At 40.2% G+C, this 19,834-nt stretch overlaps 1 protein-coding gene across 1 annotated transcript; it reads right to left on the bottom strand.

Annotated features, from left to right (window-relative positions):
- Positions 17,837–19,550, bottom strand: LOC109233691. The gene is made up of 3 exons (XM_019399561.1): positions 19,323–19,550; positions 19,072–19,218; positions 17,837–17,896 (listed from the first exon to the last, which is right to left on the bottom strand). The coding sequence occupies exons 1-3, from the start codon at positions 19,548–19,550 to the stop codon at positions 17,837–17,839; spliced, it is 435 nt and encodes a 144-aa protein (XP_019255106.1).

Genomic DNA, 19,834 nt, shown 5'->3' with positions numbered 1-19,834 from the left:
CGTTATTTCTTTCCTTTTTTAATCCAACGACCCCCCAAACCCTACCCCATTCTCTTATTTGCACCGCCCTTGAATCCCTTCATCTCCCAAATTCTCTCTGAGACCTAACTCAAACCCTAATCGCCGTCACCGGCGTGAACCCCTCCTACGATGTTTCTACGTCTTCTCCGATCAGGCCTGGTCTTCCACACGCCATGGCTCTTCGATTTCTCGGATCCTTGAGATCTTCTCAAGGGAACCCCAACTGTTCCGGTTTGGAACTTTGTTTATCAGCCTGTCTCAGGCCATTTTCCGTTTGTGAGTAAGAACTTCTTCTTGTTTTGTTACGAATCTATGGGTTCTTGACCTATTCTATCATCTCTACTACTTCTCTGGAAAACCCTAGCTTTAAATCCTCTGATCTTTTTAGATCTGTGATGGATCTATGTGTCTTTAAAGGTTCTCACCTGTTTTCCTCAAAAGATTTCTCTGATTTCAAACGATTTCCTCATTTTCCAGACTAGGGTTTCAAAACCCTTTTTGCAAAAAACGATTCCTTTCTGATTTTAGCAATTACTTTGTGATTTTTAACATGTTTAAACATCACTTGGGTCTTTCCTTTGCTCGATTCATTTTCGTTAAGAAACCCTAATACTTCTGGATTCGATTTGAAGTTTGAGTCTGTTTGCGATGTGTTTGCATGTCTCTCATGAACATTCTAGGTTTCATGTATGTTCTATATGCTCTTGCGCTTCCTGCTCTAATCCGTTCTTAGGGTTTCTCTGATTTTGTTCAAACATGTTATTTATCGTTTAGTAGGTCCGACTACTTGTTTTATTGATTGTTCACATGATAATTTATATTGATTTTTGTGTAATCTCCTTAGACCTGCGATATCTCCCCTGAATTTGTGATTTTGTGTATTTTCCTTGTAATTCTGTACTGATTTTTCGAATTGCTTCCTTACTTTTGTGATACTTTCCTTAGTTAGTGCTGATTCCTTGTGATTTTCAATCTCATTCGTGATTCTTTGAACAACTTTCAGAATTACAATTGTACTCTACCTTATTTATGTGCACAAATATGCTGTTAGTTATTTAACGTGTACTTTCCTTACTTGAAAATATTCTGTACTTAGTCCTTATTACATGCCACATGCTTTTACTACTCCTACTGTGGTAAAATCAGTCTTATAAGTAATTCTTTTCCCTATTTGATACAACTTGTACCCGTTTGAACTATGACTCCCTAATTGAAGGAAGTCCGGGCCTTTAATTGATTCTGATTTGTATTATTTCTATAATTGTGCTAAGTTAGTGCCTATTACCTTATTTTCCTACCTGTTCTAAAACTATAAATACTCTACCCTCTCTTTAGCATAAGAGACGAACAATGACACTGTTCTGAACTCTCTCTTACACACATACATACTCTCTTACTTGATACTCAGTTGGTTGCAAGCCAAAACTGAGTGGTTACATTGCTCTACTGCTCTATTGTTCTACTACTCTACTGCTCTACTTCCCTTCATTGTACTGCTCTTCACTCCTCACTCTGCACCTATTCTCTCATTTTTGTTGGTATGTTTTCATTTTAACTTACAACCTCCAAAACAATATGTCTTTATTTGTATTGCACTTTCTTTTGTTTCTCTTATGCTTCTACTTGTGGTTCTGCTGTCTCCTTTGCAATTAGCATGCCTATTTTGCCATGCGATTACCCTGTAATTCAGCATGTCTACTGCTTTCTTACATTTTCTACTACTATTCCGCCCTACCCCCTAACCCCCAATGCATTATACGCATGACACCTAGTTACTATGTGATCCTAAACCCTTTCCCCTAAACCTAATGTGTAACTCTGTTTAGCACCCCTTAAATCTGATGCTGTTAAGCTCATGGCATGAACACTTTGTGATAGACTATTGCTGTGACTATTTAAGTTCTGTAGTACTTCTTTGGTGTTAACCTGTGTGCAAATATGCTTTCGCTTATGAACTACTTGTCCCCAATTCCTCCTTTCCCTGTTTGTGTTTGAACTATGTATGTTGATTTGGTCTTGAGTTGCTGATTGTCCTGTTTCTTTTCTTCTTCAAGCTAGTTTTCACTAAGGCAAACTCTTCTATTGCCTTCCAAAACTTATTTCAAACTAATCATTGTCAAAAATTATTTCCAACTCAACTATTTTAAATCTATGTCAAGCACTCTCACATATACTCTTAGACCACTAGGTTCTGCCCCTTTTGTGTGAGCCTTGCCTTGGGACCCTTGAGTTCCCTCTGAGCTTGGACACATAAAAGCTGGCCTTTCCACACTGCACTTACTCTGTCTTGGTTATGCAATCTGGGTGTGAGCACTGCTCGGGATCCCTTGAGGTCCTTAGGGAACTCTGACACACCTAGATATGAGAAAGGCTATGGAACAATCTTGGCACTTGAGGTGGTTTATCGCATAACTCAAGGAGGAAGTCCTAATCAGGTGCTGAAAGTCTGGGCCTCTTTCAGGCTCTCTATAGTGTAATTTTTACTTTTCTTATGTAATTCATTCACATGGTCTGTAATAATTTGTAAACGAATATTGGGGTATCTAGTGAAAAGGGCGGGTATTTACATGTTTGTGGGGGTAAGGCGGGTAGAAACCATGCCTATAGGACTTTATATTTCACTATGTTTGGCCTTACCATGTTAGAAACCATGCCTATAGGGTTTTACTATACTTGCCTTACCATGTTAGAAATCATGTTTAGTAGGATTTTACTATACTTACCTTACCATGTTAGAAATCATGTTTAATAGGTCTCAAAATCAGTTTCACAAATAGATGCATTCCTATAGGATATAATTTAATCCAGCTTCTGTTATAACAAGTTTTACATGTTTTCTTCCATTGGTCATCATGCCTGCAAAGTTTCTGAAATTAGTGTTAAACAACTAGATGTCATGCCTATAGGGGATAAATCTAGAAATTCTACCTATAGATCTTAACTAGTTTAGTTAAATAAATCAACCCACTCCACGTTTTAGTTCGTTTCGAAACTGGTTTAATTAATGGTTTATTTTCTCTAAAAAAAATTCTTTCAAAAACTGCCTTGATTTGTCATTAGATATCATGCCTATAAGGATTCAAGAGTCCGCTTTAAAAAACCTGCCTTGTTTCACTATATAAAATGTAGTCATCTATATTCAGCGCCTAGGCAAGCCTTAGGCAATCAACTTTAAATAAAACCAGAACCGTTTTTGTGATTAGTGTTTAACTGTCAACGTGTTAAAATCAGTAGGCAAGCCTGATTCGGACTTCTTTTCTGAGTCATGTAATAAATCTGGTCCCACTGTTATCACTTAAATACCTTGTTAGGATCTGAATTTAGACCTTAATTGCGTATGAGTCGTGCTGCCTATGTGCATTACTTGTGGAGGTATATCTGAGCCTTCTATCTGATTCCTGTGTTTTACCCCCTAAATGCAGTCCTATGTGTTTTTTATTTGTCGCCTCGTATTTTGCCCTTTAAACCTGAGGGTCCGCCTAGAACCCCCCCTCTTTATAGGATAGGAGTCCTAAATTCCTCCGGGACTGATATGAATGGACGGGTAACAGCATGCAATAGGGGTCGAGACCAACCTTTGCTTTAATTACCTTCACGGGGCGGGAAAGGGTAGATATGGATATGATGACCGATGTGCTAATGCCACGTGTAGCCCCTTTCCAAGGAGTGATTACCGGGTATTGCATTGATGTGATCCATATTATGAACAAACCTAGGATACCCCCTTATATTCCCAAGTATGCTTAGATTGTAATTCTTTTCAAAATCTTGCTTTGTCACTAATTGCTTTTCAAACACCTGTGTATTTAAACTCAAAACCCCTACTATTTGAGCCATACTTGTTTATCTGCTAATTGTACAAATTCACAAAAACTGTCTGGCCGGGAACCACACTAATGGATCCTGAGGGGTGCCTAACACCTTCCCCTTAGGATAATTTCAAGCCCTTACCCTGTCTCAGGTTATCAAACGTATTTATAAATGAGCCCTATAGGTGCCCTAACGCACCTTAAATCGTTAGGTGGCGACTCTTAAAAAATGCAAACCCCTTTCCCGAAAGGAACGAGTTGTCTCAACCAAAACGTCACAAACCCGATTTCGCGAGAAAAAGGGGGCGCGACAATTATGACTTATGTAAATCGGCGGTTTTGGTTTTCAGGGTAATCGGAATGGTTTTGGAAGAACAGTTCTCAGCTGGAAGCTTAAAATTTGAAAGGTTTGACCAAGTTTTGACTTGTTAGTATATGATCTTGGATTGGAATTTTTATGATTTGGTTAGATCTGTTAGGTGATTTGGGACTTAGGAGCGTGATCAGAATGTGTTTTGGAGGTCCGTAGTAGATTTAGGCTTGAATTGGCGAAATTGGAATTTTGGCGATTCTGGTTGATAGGTGAGATTTTGATATAGGGGTCGAAATGGAATTCCGGAAGTTGAAGTAGGTCCTTTGCGTCATTTGTGACGTGTGTGCAAAGTTTCAGGTCATTCGGACGAGGTTTGATAGGCTTTCTGATCGAAAGCGGAATTTGGAAGTTTTTTGAATTCCTAGGCTTGAATCCGATGTGATCTTGGCATTTTGATGTTGTTTTGAGTGTTCCGAAGGTTGGAACAAGTTTGAATGATGATATGGGATATGTTGGCATGTTTGGTTGAGGTCCCGAGGGCCTCGGGAGAGTTTCGGGTGGTTAAACGGATCAAATTCTTGTTTTGAAAGTTGCAGAAAATCTGCTGTTAGTGTTGCAGACGATTGTGCTTCGCGTTCGCGAGTGGACCCTCGCGTTCGCAAAGGGTTGGAGTGTGAGGCAGGAGTGGTTGCCTTCGCGTTCGCGATGAGGGTCCCGCATTCGCGAAGGGTTGGGTCATTGTTCACCGCGTTCGCAATGGGGATATCGCGTTCGCGAAGGTTCGAGTGGCTGAAGCATCGTGTTCGCGATGGGGTGGTCGCGTTCGCGTAAGAGAAATTTTTGTCAGTGGTATTTTGTGCTTTGCGAACGCGAGGCTTTGACCGCGTTCGCGAAGAAGGATTTTTATCAGCTCGGCAGAATGTTTTAAAAGGCCATATCCGCAACTTTTAGCCTAAGTTCCACCATTTTTGTGCGTTTTTAGAGCTTTTTGAAGAGGATTGAAGAGGGAATCAAGGAGGAACACTTGGAAGTAAGATTTATGGACTTAATACTCAATCCTATGTTGATTCTTGCTTGTTTAAGCATGATATATGTAGAATTTAAAGCCTAAAATTGGGAAATTAGGGCTTGAATTTTGATAGTGTAAATTGAGGATTTGAGGGGCCATTTGAGGTCCGATTTTGATGTTCTTGGTATGTACGAACTTGTGAGAGGACAAGGATTCTATTGGTGTGATTTTTATCAGATTTCGAGACATGGTCCCGGGGCCGGGTGGCCAATTTCGGGATTTTTGGTATAAATTGGATATTTTCGAGTGGGCTTTGTTCCCTTAGCATATTTTGATGGTATAAACCTATTTTTGTATAGATTTGGAGTATCCGGAGGCCGATTCTAGAGGCAATGGCATCGCGGGCTAGAATTTAGACCGGATTGAGGTACGTAATGATTGTAAATACTGTTCTGAGGGTATGAAACCCCGAATTTTACATCGCTGTGCTACTTTGAGGTGACTCACACGCTAGATGACGAGCGTGGGGTCGTGCACAATTGGGGATTGTGACTTGGTCCATCCCGTACGACTATTAAGTCGCGTATTTTACTTGAAAACTATTTGATATCGTTATATCTTGGAAAATATTATTGTGTTTGGGGCTAAATGCCGTGTCTGGGCCTTGTGCCGATTGTTTGGACCCTTAGGGGCTTTTCCTACTGTTTTACCTTACTGTTTTGGTTTAATATTTATACTCGGTCATGCTATGTTCTTAAGTTTTCATAACTCGGTTTTATTCACCCATTTTGATGCCATAAATGATATTCTTGAGCTGAATGCCCTGTTTTACTGATAGTCCGAGTGACTTGTGAGGTTGATGGCTGAGAGAGACCGAAGGTCTGATTGTAAGGTTAATGACTGAGAGAGGCCAAGGGCCTGGTTGTGAGGATTATATATTTATGGATCGGGCTGCATGCCGCAGCAATATATATATATATATATATATATATATGGATCGGGCTACACGCCGCAGCGATATATGGATCGGGCTGCATGCCGCAGCGATATAGCGCTTGGGCTGTAGGAGCCTCTCCGGAGTCTGCACACCCCCAGTAGCGCAGTCGACTATATATATGGATCGGGCTGCACGCTGCAGCGATATATGGATCGGGCTGCACGCCGCAGCAGTTATTATGATTATTGCTATTATAAGATATCATTGAGCCTGAGTGCTGAGTGTGAGTACTGTGTGATGAGAGTCGAGTCATGAGGGACTGAGTGGCTTGCCCGAGGGGCTATATATGTATACATATATACGAGTGATGTTTTGCCTGAGGGGCCTGTTCGCGAAATTACTGTTTTTCACTCCTCCTTAAAGTGAGTCTCTATGAATATGTTGATTAAATTACTACTTTCCCTCATCTTTACACTGAGCCTCTATCGAAGATGTTAAACAAATGTTTTTAAACAAATTTCATTAAATTGAAGTTTTTACGAGGTGTTCGGAATTTAGCCACTGATTTGGCCTTGTTACTTCCACTGAGATTTTTAAGTTATGAGATGGTTCTGAATTTCTGTTTGCCCGAAGGGCTGTATACGAACTATGTTTTGGCCGTGGGGTCGATTATGATTTTTATCACTTTCACTATAAATTACATTGAACTTCTACTGAAATTGTGAGAAAGACATTTTTTTTCAAAGGATTTTTCCCGAAATGGGAGTTACACGAGATGATTTGATTTGTATCCTGTTTCGGAAACATGCTGTACCCACTGTAGTGCTATGACGTGGTTTACGTGATTTCTTACTGCTCAGTCTTTATTTACTTTTATTACTTACTGAGTTGGCGTACTCACATTACTCCCTGCACCTTGTGTTCAGATTCAGGTATTTCTGAGCTCGGTGGCAGGTTCATCGGAGTTAGCAAGGTAGCTTCCTGGCGATCGCAGCTCTGCTTTTCTCCTTCCTTATTCTTCCTTATGTATTCTTGTGATTTTCCCGGCCATGTTGGTCTTTATGTTGTTAGGAAGTTGTAGTAGATGCTCATGACTAGTGACACCCCGATGTCGGGCTTGTGTATTTATTCCGCACTATTCATATAGACTTACATCATGAAATCGTTGATTAATAAATGGTATAAAAATGACTTTTATTGAATAATGGTTAATTCAGGAGTTGTGTTGGCTGGCTTAGTTCCACGATAGGCGCCATCACGACCGGGTCGGTTTTAGGGTCGTGACAACATGCTTGGGTACTTTGTGTTTTTATGCTCTTTTCTTACATTTTCGTCCTTTTTTCGTGCAACTTTTATTCGACTCTTTCTTGCGATGCTCATACACATAAAACAACATAATTTAGCTCAAATGTCACATAATTAACCACTAAACCGACAAAATATGGCGCAAGTAATGTACTAAAAATATAGAATTCTGGCCAAACATCACCACCCCACACTTAAACATTGCTCGTCCTCGAATCAACCACCAATTTACACTAACCTCGATCACTTTATTTTCTTTTGACACATCCCAAGCACACTATATCTATGACTATGGTTGATAGCAACAATTAGACAAAGCATATGCCTTCAACACATACTTTCCTTTATTTTATGCCATGCTTCAAAAAGTTATTCAACACCAAAACAACATGCTCATAACAATCCTAGCCTCACAAACCGACTCAATATCGTGGTTTGAACACTTAACATCATAGAGAAATCTAATAACATCACCTATCCCTCCCGAAATCATGTTCCCTTACAACAAGAACAAAAGAGTAAGTTGAATCCACACATTCGAATCAAATACTCAAATATATTTTAAGGACTCACATATATCAAAGAAATCCCTCACTCTCACAAAGAAGTCATATGCATACACAAAGTATCATAGGCTTGCCCATTATATAAACCTCCACTAATGTAGGCTTACTCGATATAAAATCAAGTAGGAATTTTTTATGGTTGTAACATGGGCAATGAGACATGTATGATATATTTTTGGAATAGTGGTTTACCGTCCTAAGCATTTTAACACGTCACATATTCAACTTTAAGCGCAAATTCCTCAACCCTAAATTCAATTTCAAAAAACAATATCATCCCAAGAGCGTTCTCTTTTTCTTTAAGAACAACTTTACTTCACACCTACTTGCAAGGATAATATATCAATTTATTCATCTACATATTTTTTTTCCCAACTATGTACTTCTTCTTTTTTCTTTTCTAATAGTTTTTCTCTTCTTCTTTACAATTCCCCCTAGAAGTGTATTCTTTTACAAAACACGCGCACCTTTCCTCTTTCATTAGTTCCACTCAAAAGTCATTCAAGTTTCCTCCTTACTTCTCTAGTGCTCATTTTACAATTAAAGTGCTTTAAGAGGTAAAAAGATCAAAACAATGACAATTATGAACAAAGGGGTATAGACTTGTAATGTAGTTGCCAAATAAAAGTCTATAGGCTCAAAATGATTGACTAGGGATAATTTTTATTTGTGGTAAGCATTAAGCTTAAAAAGATCATAGAAGCCTAAAATTATTTTTCAAACCGAGCAAAGCCTAGGATTTCGCTTCAACTCACATGCCGGGCACGTTCTAGACTCTAAGGCAATGACACGAACTATACAAGTTCTCATCACACCTGACACATGACTCACTAAGGACGGTTCCATTCCGACTCTCAGATAATTGCAAGTATTCACAGAGCCACAAAATATTAAGCATTAAGCATAAAGTGACACAAGCCAAGAAAACGAGACATAGGCGTCAATAAATATGCTATCTACTCAACAATACATCATAAGCACTTTCAAACCATAGGGAAGGTAATACACATGCTAGAGCCTAAATATGCTGCTATCAAACAAGTCAAAAGGCGTTTAGCAATCTCATTTTTCCATCCTTTTATTCCCTAAATCCTAATCTACTTTAAAAATAAAATACTACCTCGTTCAACTATATCCCTTGGAAAAGAACCAAGGCACAAAGAAAAATCATGAAGGATTATACTACCTAGAAGAATAAAAAGACATATTTTTGAATATTTCAGTTTTTTCAATTTTTTGTTTTGTTTGTGTTTGGTTAGACTTTATGTTACAACCCATATTCACGTACGTCAAATCACGCCTTAAATTAGTCGACGTAAATTCGAGAAGATATTATCTTTGAGATGATAAGAAGTTAATCCTATTGGTCTTAAACGATACAAGGGTGTATAAGAGTGGTTAACAAGTATTAGAAGTTAAACGAATCAAGGATGTCGTAACCCGTATTTTCGGGTAAAACTAGAGGTGCTTAATATTCTCAATAGTTCGTGCTTTAAGGTATTTTAATCATATAATATTCATATCATAAGTCTTGAAGTCAAACGAGTTATGAAACAAAAGTCGACAAAAGTTGTCGCAACTTACGTTCATAATTTTACTTAAACTTTAGGTCAGATGCTACTAAGATATTCTCCCAATTCACTTGGAATTATTGGGTGATATACCTGCCAAATTGAATATCTATGAGTCTAGTTCCCAATGCATTACCCGTTTGTTGATACGATGTCGGAGTAGAGAGATATTCGCGTTTTCGCAAGACTGCGCAAACAGCTCTCTATGGGGCCCACATAGGCCGTTGAGATATATTGATATATATGAGATGACTTAACCCCATTTTAACTCATTATTTTTCATTCTCTTCAGAACCTAGACACCTAAAAACACTCTCTCAAGGTTCACTCATGATCCAAGACCCAAACAAGGGCAAACAACACAAATCAAGTGTCGGAATCCCGTGGCGCTAGTAAGTTTCTTGTTCTTCTTGTTGTTGCTGATTTTTGTGTGGTTCCAGCTCGTGCGGGAGGTTGTTTTAAGTGTTTTGTGTTCTGTAAAATACTCCCTCAAGTTTGTAATATCAACCCTAGGTGATTTCAAGTCTTCTAAAGTGATTCTAGTGTCGAAAAACCCTAATTGATTGCTAGTTTCGCTTTTTAATTCTTGTGGCAGCATTGGAAGGATATTTCGTGGTGATTAAGGTCAAATTGGAGTTTTTCTATATGTTTAACGGTAGGGAACCTCTTACTCTACATGTATTTAATATTATCCAAGTTGCGGCTAAGTCGTTGAAGCTAGAACTTGTGAGTTATCTATCGAAAGGCTTGTTAGTGGTGTTGTTGGTTGGTGGACTATTTTAGGAGGTTTAATATGATTATTATTGATATTGTTTGGGCTGTTTGGTGATTGCTTTAAATTATGGGAAGTCATATAAATAGGGGAGTTGCTGTCCGTTTCATCGTAAAATAGGTTGCGGTCGATATATAATAGTTAGACGCTTAAACGATAACGATAGTGTCATTCCTCTTGTTGTAGACTAAGGAGTCGTGACATTTGCATAGCTTGAGGTTTGGAATTATATACAAGATATGTGAGGCTATCCCTTTCCTTCTTTTGCACGACTTCGATTGTACATAATATAATGAACGAGCTTCTAAAGATACTCCACTCTTAGAAGCTAGCAGTACTTACATTGTTTCCCTTCTTATGGAATGATTGATGTTGATGTTGCTTCTCTTATTCTTATGTTATCAATGTTGTTGGTACTTCATGATTCTTATAAGATTCATGATGAAGAGTTAGTGCTAATAACGTGTACGGAGGATACCGACCTTATGTGACTCCTAAAGGTTCAGAATGTGATTCCAATGAGTCCAGCATGCATTATATACCGAGCCGCGCTATAGTTGGCCGGATACGACACCTATTGTGCAACCACTGATCAATTTGGCTTTACCGAGCTCCACCCAGCTGGGTATAATTCTACCGAGCCTTATGATGGCCGGGTACATTTTTACTGAGCTTATTATGGCCGGGTACGATATAATGATGATGATGCCCACAAAGGAATATGTTTTTAAAGTTTATGTGTGTATATATATATATATGTATCATGCATTTCATATCAGTAGCCCTCAGAGGTACTCAGATATTACAGGTTGTATATTCTCTATCCCTGTTTACATTACTATTCTTATTTATGCTTTCTTGCCTTACATACTCAGTACCTTATTCGTATTGACGTCCTTTTTATTTGTGGACGCTGAATGTCATGCTGCAGGTCCTGATAGACAGGTAGGCGAAGCTCCCCTACCACAGTAGGTTGCCCAATTCAGTGATTGTTGGCGGGATCCCTTCTCCGAACTTGCCGTGGTCTTGGTATGCACTTTTGTTATAGACATTAGGGGTATGTCGAGGCCCTATTCCAGCAATGTTGCAACACTTATGTTCCTTTAGAGGCTCATAGACAGATGTCAACTCATGTATAGTTTGGATTGCCTTGTCGGCTGATTTTTGTTGTATAGTCTCTCATGACAGCCTTGTTGGCCCATGTTACGTATGTTCATGCCATTATCTGTCATTGTTGGTTGTTCATGATTCATATCTACCATTTATGTTAATCTCCTCTGCCCTTAGTGATAATAAGAAAGGTTAGATAAAGTGTACGTTGGTGCTCGACAAGTATGGCCCGGGTGCTAGTCATGACCCTTCAGTTTGGGTCGTGACAAACTTGGTATCTGAGCAAGTATGTCCTAGGGGTTGTCTATGAGCTGTGTCTAGTAGAGTCTTGATTATGGATGTGTAGCACGCCACATTTATAATCAGGAGGCTAATGACATCTAGGGTTGTTACCTTCTTTCTGAATCTAGATCATGCGTAGATTTGAGTCGTAAGTGTTCATCTCTAATATTCACCTTGTTTTCTTTCAACGATGCCTTCGACTAGGAAGCAAGCGATTAGTAGACAGATTGATACAACTGCAGGAGAGGGTACCAGTCAGGTGCCTCCAGCCAGAGTAGGACAAAGTGAGGCTCAAAGTGAGATGCCGTCTCATACCTCATCTACTCCGTATCCTCTAGATGATATTAGGAGGGACCCAATACCTCCAGTTCCTCCGTCTGGAACTACAGACCATGATATGCATAGTGCGGTGCATTTGTTGACTAGATTGGTAGCTGCTCAAGCTCAGAGGCAGAATGCAGGTGCTGGTGATAAACCGGCTAGTTCAAGAGTTTGTGATTTTATTAATCTTGACCCTCCAGTGTTTACCGGATCAGACCCCAAGGAGGACCCGCGAACTTTTATTGATCAGGTGTATTATACACTGCGGGTTATGCACGCTAGTGATACTGAGGCAGTAGAGTTGGCTTCTTATCGGTTATGGGATTTAGTGGTTTTCTGGTATGATAGTTAGGAGATATCCAGGGGTCCGAAAACTCTTCCAGTTGTGTGGAAAGAATTTCCTGAGGCCTCTCTTCGTCACTACTTGCCAGTTGAGATACGACGAGCTAAAGGTGATAAGTTCTTGAATCTTCGACAAGGTAATATGAGTGTGCGATAGTATAGTATGCGGTTTGATTCTTTAGCAAGGTATGCTCCCCATATGGTGGCTGAGATGAGCGATAGGGTGCACCTGTTCGTGAGTGGGTTGGGACCACATATAATAAATAAGTGCACGACAGCCTCCTTGGTGGAGGGCATGGATATTTCCCATATTTAGGCTTATGCCAAGACACTAGAGGATCGTAAGCGCCAGCAGGGCCGACAGGGAGCAGGATAGGGGCCAGCATAAGAGGGCGAGATTTGCAGGGTATTCTGATGACTTCAGAGGTAGTATCAGGCCCCAGTCTTTGAGGAGTTCGGTGCCACTTGTATCTAGCACTCCTGCATAGTTTCAGAGGCCTCAATATGATCGATCTATATATTCTAGTTCAGGTCAGAGTTCACGAGCATCGGCTCACAATATCATATGGATAATAGTCAGACGAGACCCCCAACACCCTATTGTGATCAGTGCGGCAAGGCCCACTTTGGACTGTGCCGTCGAGGTTCCGATGCGTGCTATTCTTGCGGACAACCTGGCGATATGATGTGGGATTGTCCTAATAGAGGAAGTGGTGGTATAACTCAACCGACTAGATCTTTGTCTGGTTCTTCCTCATCAGTCCGATCTTAAGCACGGGGTTTTCAGCAGTCGACAGGTCGTGGTAGAGGTAGAGGTGCAGTGCCGAGTTTGAGTGGTACTCAAAATCGAACCTATGCTCTAGTAGGTCGACAGGATCTCGAGTCATCTCCGGATGTTGTTACATGTATATTATGTGTGTGTTTTTATGATGTATATGCGTTGATTGATCCGTGATCTACATTATCATATGTTACACCCTTTGTGGCTAATAAGTTTGGCATTGAACTTGAATTGATAAGTAAACCACTTGCCATATCCACTCCGATAGGAGATTCTGTGATTGGTAGAAAGGTATATAGAGGTTGCACCGTGATGATTTGTAGTCATCAAACCTCGACGAATCTATTTGAGTTTAGAAATGGTTGATTTCGATGTGATAATAGGAATGGACTGGTTGGCCTCATGCTATGCTAATGTTGATTTCCATACGAACATGGTTAGGTTTCAGTTTCCTGGTGAACCTGTTATTGAATGGAAGGGAACATTGCTACACCAAAAGGTAGGTTTGTTTCCTATCTTAGGCAAGGAAGATGATCTCAAAAAAAGTTACATTTATCATCTCGTTCGCGTTAGGGATGAGGAGGCAAAGCCGCCTACTCCACAATAAATTCCCGTGGTCAATGAATTTCCAGACATTTTCCCAGATGAACTCCAGGCCTTCCTCCTGAAAGGGAGATTGAGTTTAGCATTGATATGTTGCCTGACACTCAACCGATATCTATCCCTCCATGCAGGATGGGCCTGGCAGAGTTGCAAGAGTTGAAGGCACAGTTGAAGGACTTGCTGGATAAGGGCTTCATTAGGCCTAGCACTTCACTTTGGGGTGCACCAGTCTTGTTCGTGCGGAAGAAAGATGGGTCGTTAAGGATATGTATCGATTATCAATAGTTGAATAAGGTTACCATAAAGAACAAGTATCCACTTCCAAGGATTGACGACCTATTTGACCAACTCCAAGGTTCCAAGTATTTCTCCAAGATTGACTTACGTTCTGCGTATCATCAGGTGAGGGTTAAGAAGAAGGATATTCCGAAGACGGCCTTCCGAACCAGATATAGGCACTTTGAGTTCTTGGTGATGTCGTTCGGGCTAACAAATGACCCAACAACTTTTATGGATCTTATGAATAGTGTATTCAGGCCCTATCTTGAGGTGTTCGTGATTGTATTCATTGATGACATTCTGGTGTATTCTTATTCGGAGGCGGAACATGCGGTCCACTTGCGGATAATATTACAGACCCTTCAGGATCGTAAGTTTTATGCTAAGCTCTCCAAATGTGAATTCTGGCTGAACTCAGTAGCATTCCTTGGCCATGTAATATCTGACGAGGGTATTAGTGTCGACACTCAGAAGATCGATGCAGTAAAGAATTGGTCGAGACCTACAACACCGTCAGAAGTCCGCAACTTCCTGGGGCTAGCAGGATATTATAGGCGGTTTGTAGAAGGGTTTTCCTCTATATCAGTACCATTAACTAAGTTAGCACATAAAGCTACCAAGTTCCAGCGGTCTGACGCTTGTGAACGTAGTTTCTAGGAGCTAAAGAATCGATTGACATTCGCGCCAGTGCTCACTCTCCTATAAGGAACAAAAGGTTATGTGGTGTCTTGTGATGCCTCAATTATAGGTTTGGGGTTCGTATTGATGCAACGTGGGAATGTGATTGCTTATGCATCGAGACAATTGAAAAAACATGAAAAGAATTACCCGACTCATGATTTGGAATTGGCTGCAGTAATATATGCTTTGAAGATTTGGCGGCACTACTTATATGGCGTCCATGTTAACATATACACAGATCAGAAGAGTTTACAATACATCTTAAAACAGAAGGAGTTGAATTTGAGGCAGCGTAGGTGGCTTGAATTACTGAAAGACTACGATGTCGAGATATTGTACCATCCCGGTAAAGCCAATGTTGTGGCAGACGCTCTCAGCCGTAAGTCAATGGGAAGCTTAGTATACATATTGAGGCAGGTAAACAAGGGTTGACCAAAGAGCTTCATCAGCTGGCCAATATGAGAATCAGATGTTAGACTATGATGACGGAGTTGTTACTGTACAAAATACAACAGAATCAACTTTGGTAGCCGAGGTAAAAGTACGGCAATATGAAGATCCTAGCTTAGTACAATTGAGAGAGGGCATTTAGCAGCGTAAGATTACGGCTTTTGAGATCGTAGGAGATAGGTCACTGAGATACCAGGGCCGATTATGTGTGCCTAATGTGGCAGGGTTGCTAGAGAAGATTATGATTGAGATTCACTAGTCCCAATATTCTATCCATCCCCACTCGACAAAGATGTATCATGACGTTAAGGAGCAATATTGGTGGGATAACTTGAAAACGTCTATTGCAGAATTTGTAGCCTAGTGTCCTAATTGTCAACACGTAAAGATCGAGCATCAGAAACCCGTTGGATTGATTTAGAATATAGATATTCCAACCTGGAAATGGGAGGTGATCAATATGGACTTCATTATTGGATTACCTCTTTCTTATCATAAGTTTGACTCCATCTGGGTGATAGTTGATCGACTTTCAAAATCTGCCCATTTTCTACCAGTTAAGACAACTTACACAGCGGAAGATTATGTGAAGTTGTATATCAAGGAGATTGTTAGGCTTCATGGTGTTCCATTATCTATTATATCAGACCGAGGAGCTCAATTTACGACTAACTTTTGGAGGTCTTTTCAGAAGGGTTTAGGCACACAAGTGAATCTCAGCACTGCATTCCATCCGCAGACTGACGGACAGGCTGAACGTACCATTCAGACACTTGAAGATATGCTATGAGCATGTGTTCTAGATTTTAAGGGGAATTGGGATGACCATCTTCCACTTATAGAATTCTCCTATAATACTAGCTACCATTCCAGTATTAAAATGGCCCCATACGTGGCACTGTACGGGTGGAGATGTAGATCACCAGTTGGAGGGTTCGAAGTTGGTGAAACAGAATTATATGGGCCAGATTTGATTCACCAAGCCATTGAGAAGGTGAAAGTGATACAAGAACGACTTAGGACGGCGCAAAGCAGGCAAAAGTCTTATTTCGATGTCCGACGTCATGATATGGTGTTTGAGGTTGGTGATTGGTTTTTCCTGAGTATCTCACCAATGAAGGGTGTTAAACGTTTTGGGAAGAAAGGTAAGATGAGTCCGCGGTATATCGGGCAGTACAAGATTTTTCGACGAATTGGACAGTTTTCTTATGAGTTAGAATTGCCATCCGAATTTGAATTTGTCCATCCATTATTCCATGCATCTATGTTGAGGAAATGTATTGGAGACCCTTCTCGCGTCGTCCCTATCAAATATGTAAAAGTTACGGAGGATCTATCATATGAAGAAGTGCTAGTGGCTATATTAGATCGACATGTTCGCAAGTTGAGAACCAAGGATGTAGCTTATGTCAAAGTATTGTGGAGGAACAAGAATATGGAAGAAATGACATGGGAGGCAGAAGAGGAGATGAAGTCTAAATACCCTTACCTATTCCACATTGAAGATAACGAGGATGTCGGGGGAACGCATGACACAATGGAAGCTGAAATGGCTCTATGAGGTAAGCAATCTCTTGAGAATACTCTTCCTTAATACAAAATGGTGATATGCAGATAATGTACATATCAATAATGCTTTGTATAGCCTTGTGAGGCCATAGGTTGGATTTAACTGCTTGCAGGTTTGGCTAGTGTCTATTTAATAGAGGAAACTCGGCCAGAAATTTCCGTTGGAATCCGCGATGAGTTAGACTCCCCATAAAACCTTAAATTCGAGGACGAATGTTCCTAAGGGGGGAAGGTGTTACATCCCATATTCACGTACGTTAGATCACACTGTAAGTTAGTCGACGTAAATCTGAGAAGAGATTATCTTTGAGATGATAAGAAGTTAATCCTATTGGTATTAAACGATACAAGGGTGTATAAGAGTGGTTAACAAGTATTAGAAGTTAAACGAATCAAGGATGTTGTAACCCGTATTTTTGGGTAAAACTAGAGGTGCTTAATATTATAAAGATTTCGTGTTTTAATGTATTTGAATCATATAATATCCGTATCATAAGTATTGAAGTCAAATGAGTTATGAAACAAAAGTCGAGAAAAGTTGTCGCAACTTACGTTCATAATTTTACTTAAACTTTAGGTCAATTATTACTAAGATATTCTCCCAATTCACTTGGAATTATGGGGTTATCTACCCACCAAATTTGATATCTATACGTGTACTTTCCAACGCATTAACCCGTTCATCGATACGATGTCGGAGTAGAGAGATATTCACGTTTTCGCGAGACTCGCAAGCAGCTCTCAATGGGGCCCACAAAGGCGGTTGAGATATATTGATATATATGAGATGAGTTAACCCCTTTTTGACTCATTTTTTTCATTCTCTTCGGAACCTAGACACCTAAAAACACTCTCTCAAGGTTCTCTCATGATCCAAGACCCAAACAAGGGCAAACAACAGTCGGGAATCCCATGGCGCTAGTAAGTTTCTTGTTCTTCTTGTTGTTGCTGATTTTTCTGTGGTTCCAGCTCGTGTGGGAGGTTGTTTTAAGTGTTTTATGTTCTGTAAACTATTCCCTCAAGTTTTTAATATCAACCCTAGGTGATTTCAAGTCTTCTAAAGTGATTCTAGTGTCGAAAAACCCTAATTGATTGCTAGTTTCGCTTCCTTGTTCTTATGGCAGCATTGGAAGGATATTTCGTGGTGAATTAAGGTCAAATTGGAGTTTTTCTATCTGTTTAAATGAGGGAACCTCTTAATCTACATGTATTTAAGATTATCCAAGTTGCGGCTAAGTCGTTGAAGCTAGAACTTGTGAGTTATCTATCGAAAGGCTTGTTAGTAGTGTTGTTGGTTGGTGGACTGTTAAGCTAAAATAAACTACGAATTGGGTTGTTTCCCAACAAGCGCCTTAGTTAACGTCACAACATGACGAATACAACATTACAATGGGTTGCCTCCCACAAAGCGCCTGATTTAACGTCGCGGCACGACGCAGTCAATCATACTCAAGGTTTACTCAACACTTGTGTATACGGTGAAATCGGAGGGTCCAATTCCTCGTCATCGAGGCACCTCAGAAGATCATCTCGAAGGCTCGAGGCTATAGGTCTACGATCGAGTTTCCTCCCTCGAGGTTCATCGAAGCTCGACCTTGGGACAATGTTGACCCCGGCTATGGTAGAAATGGGGAGTTCCCAAGGCACACAGCTAGGGCTGACAAAGTCTAGTGGGCTACTCTAAACCCGAATCAGGGCGTCATCTAGCTGTCCCATCTCCATATCTTTGTAATTAATGCATTTTGTACTATTTTGGGATTCTTCTCATATATAAAGGGGATCCTTGTCATTTTGTAGAGCATCTGGTGACTCCATACAAAATATACTAGAACATTCTCTCTGCTCTCTAACACTTTCTCTTGGTCTCGTTATCTCATTTATTGCTAATATTTATTGTGTTCTATTCATTGTTCATCATTTATTGCTCATCATTGGCCATAAAGAGCCTTCGTTGATTTTATTATAACTGTTAGTCACTCTCCAACTGCCTTCGATAGCTCCCAGCCGAGCATCGGAATCGACCTCGAGGCCCCGAATCGACGAGCTCGAGGCCCCGATTGTTAACCTATCGGTTTGATTATCACCTTATTCCTAACTCTTATCTCGTTTTTAAGTCTCACACATAGTATCAACTGCTTAACAACCAGCATAAAAATAGATCACGTATTTTTAGAATCCCATAATCAAATTTAATTGTTATTACCATTTTCATGGTAAACAACTTGGGTTCCTTCAAATAAATCACCGACACAACTTTTTCCTCATTACCATCCTCATTATGAAATGGTCCTGACCATCGCGACTTTAACTTATCTAGGAACAATTTTAATCTTGAATTGTACAATAGTACCATGTCTCCAGGCTTAAAATTCCTCTCCACAATATTTTTGTCATGGATCATCTTCATCCTTTCTTTGTACAACCGGGTGCTCTCAAAAGCATGATAGCGAAACTCATCAAGTTCAGGTAGCTCTATGACTCTACTCGTACCAGCAGCCTCCGTGCCAAGATTTAATTGGTTTAATACACAGAATGCTCTATGTTCTAACTCCATCGGTAAGTGACATGCCTTTCCAAACACCAATTTGTAGGGTGACATACCAATAAGAGTTTTGTATGCAGTGTGGTAAGCTCATAGTGCATCATCAATTTTCTCACCCAATCAGTCTGAGTAGCATTTACAGCCTTGGTCAAAACACTCTTGATTTCACTGTTTGACACCTCCACTTGCCCACTTGTTTGTGGGTGATACAGAGTGGCAATCTTATGGCGAATTCCATATTTCTCTAACAACTGCAAAGGCTCGGTTGCAAAAGTGGGTGCCTCCATCATTGATGATTGCCCTTGGAGTGACAAATCGGGTAAAGATATTTTTTCTTAGAAAACCAATGACTCCCTTTGCATCATTCGTCGGGAGTTCCACACCTTCTACCCATTTCAAGACATAGTCTACAACAACCAGTATGTACTTGTGGCCATATGAGCTGACAAATGGCCCCTTAAAATCGATTCCCCATACATCAAATACTTCCACCTATTGAATTGGGTTCATGGGCATCTCATGTGGACGGGAAATGTTCCCTGTCCATTAGCACTCATCACAGCCCTTCACC

This window comes from Nicotiana attenuata, chromosome 10, assembly GCF_001879085.1.
Source record: "Nicotiana attenuata strain UT chromosome 10, NIATTr2, whole genome shotgun sequence".
Taxonomy (NCBI): Eukaryota; Viridiplantae; Streptophyta; class Magnoliopsida; order Solanales; family Solanaceae; genus Nicotiana; species Nicotiana attenuata.
The sequence above is the reverse complement of the archived record's forward strand: the minus strand, read 5'-3'. Positions and strand labels throughout refer to the sequence as shown.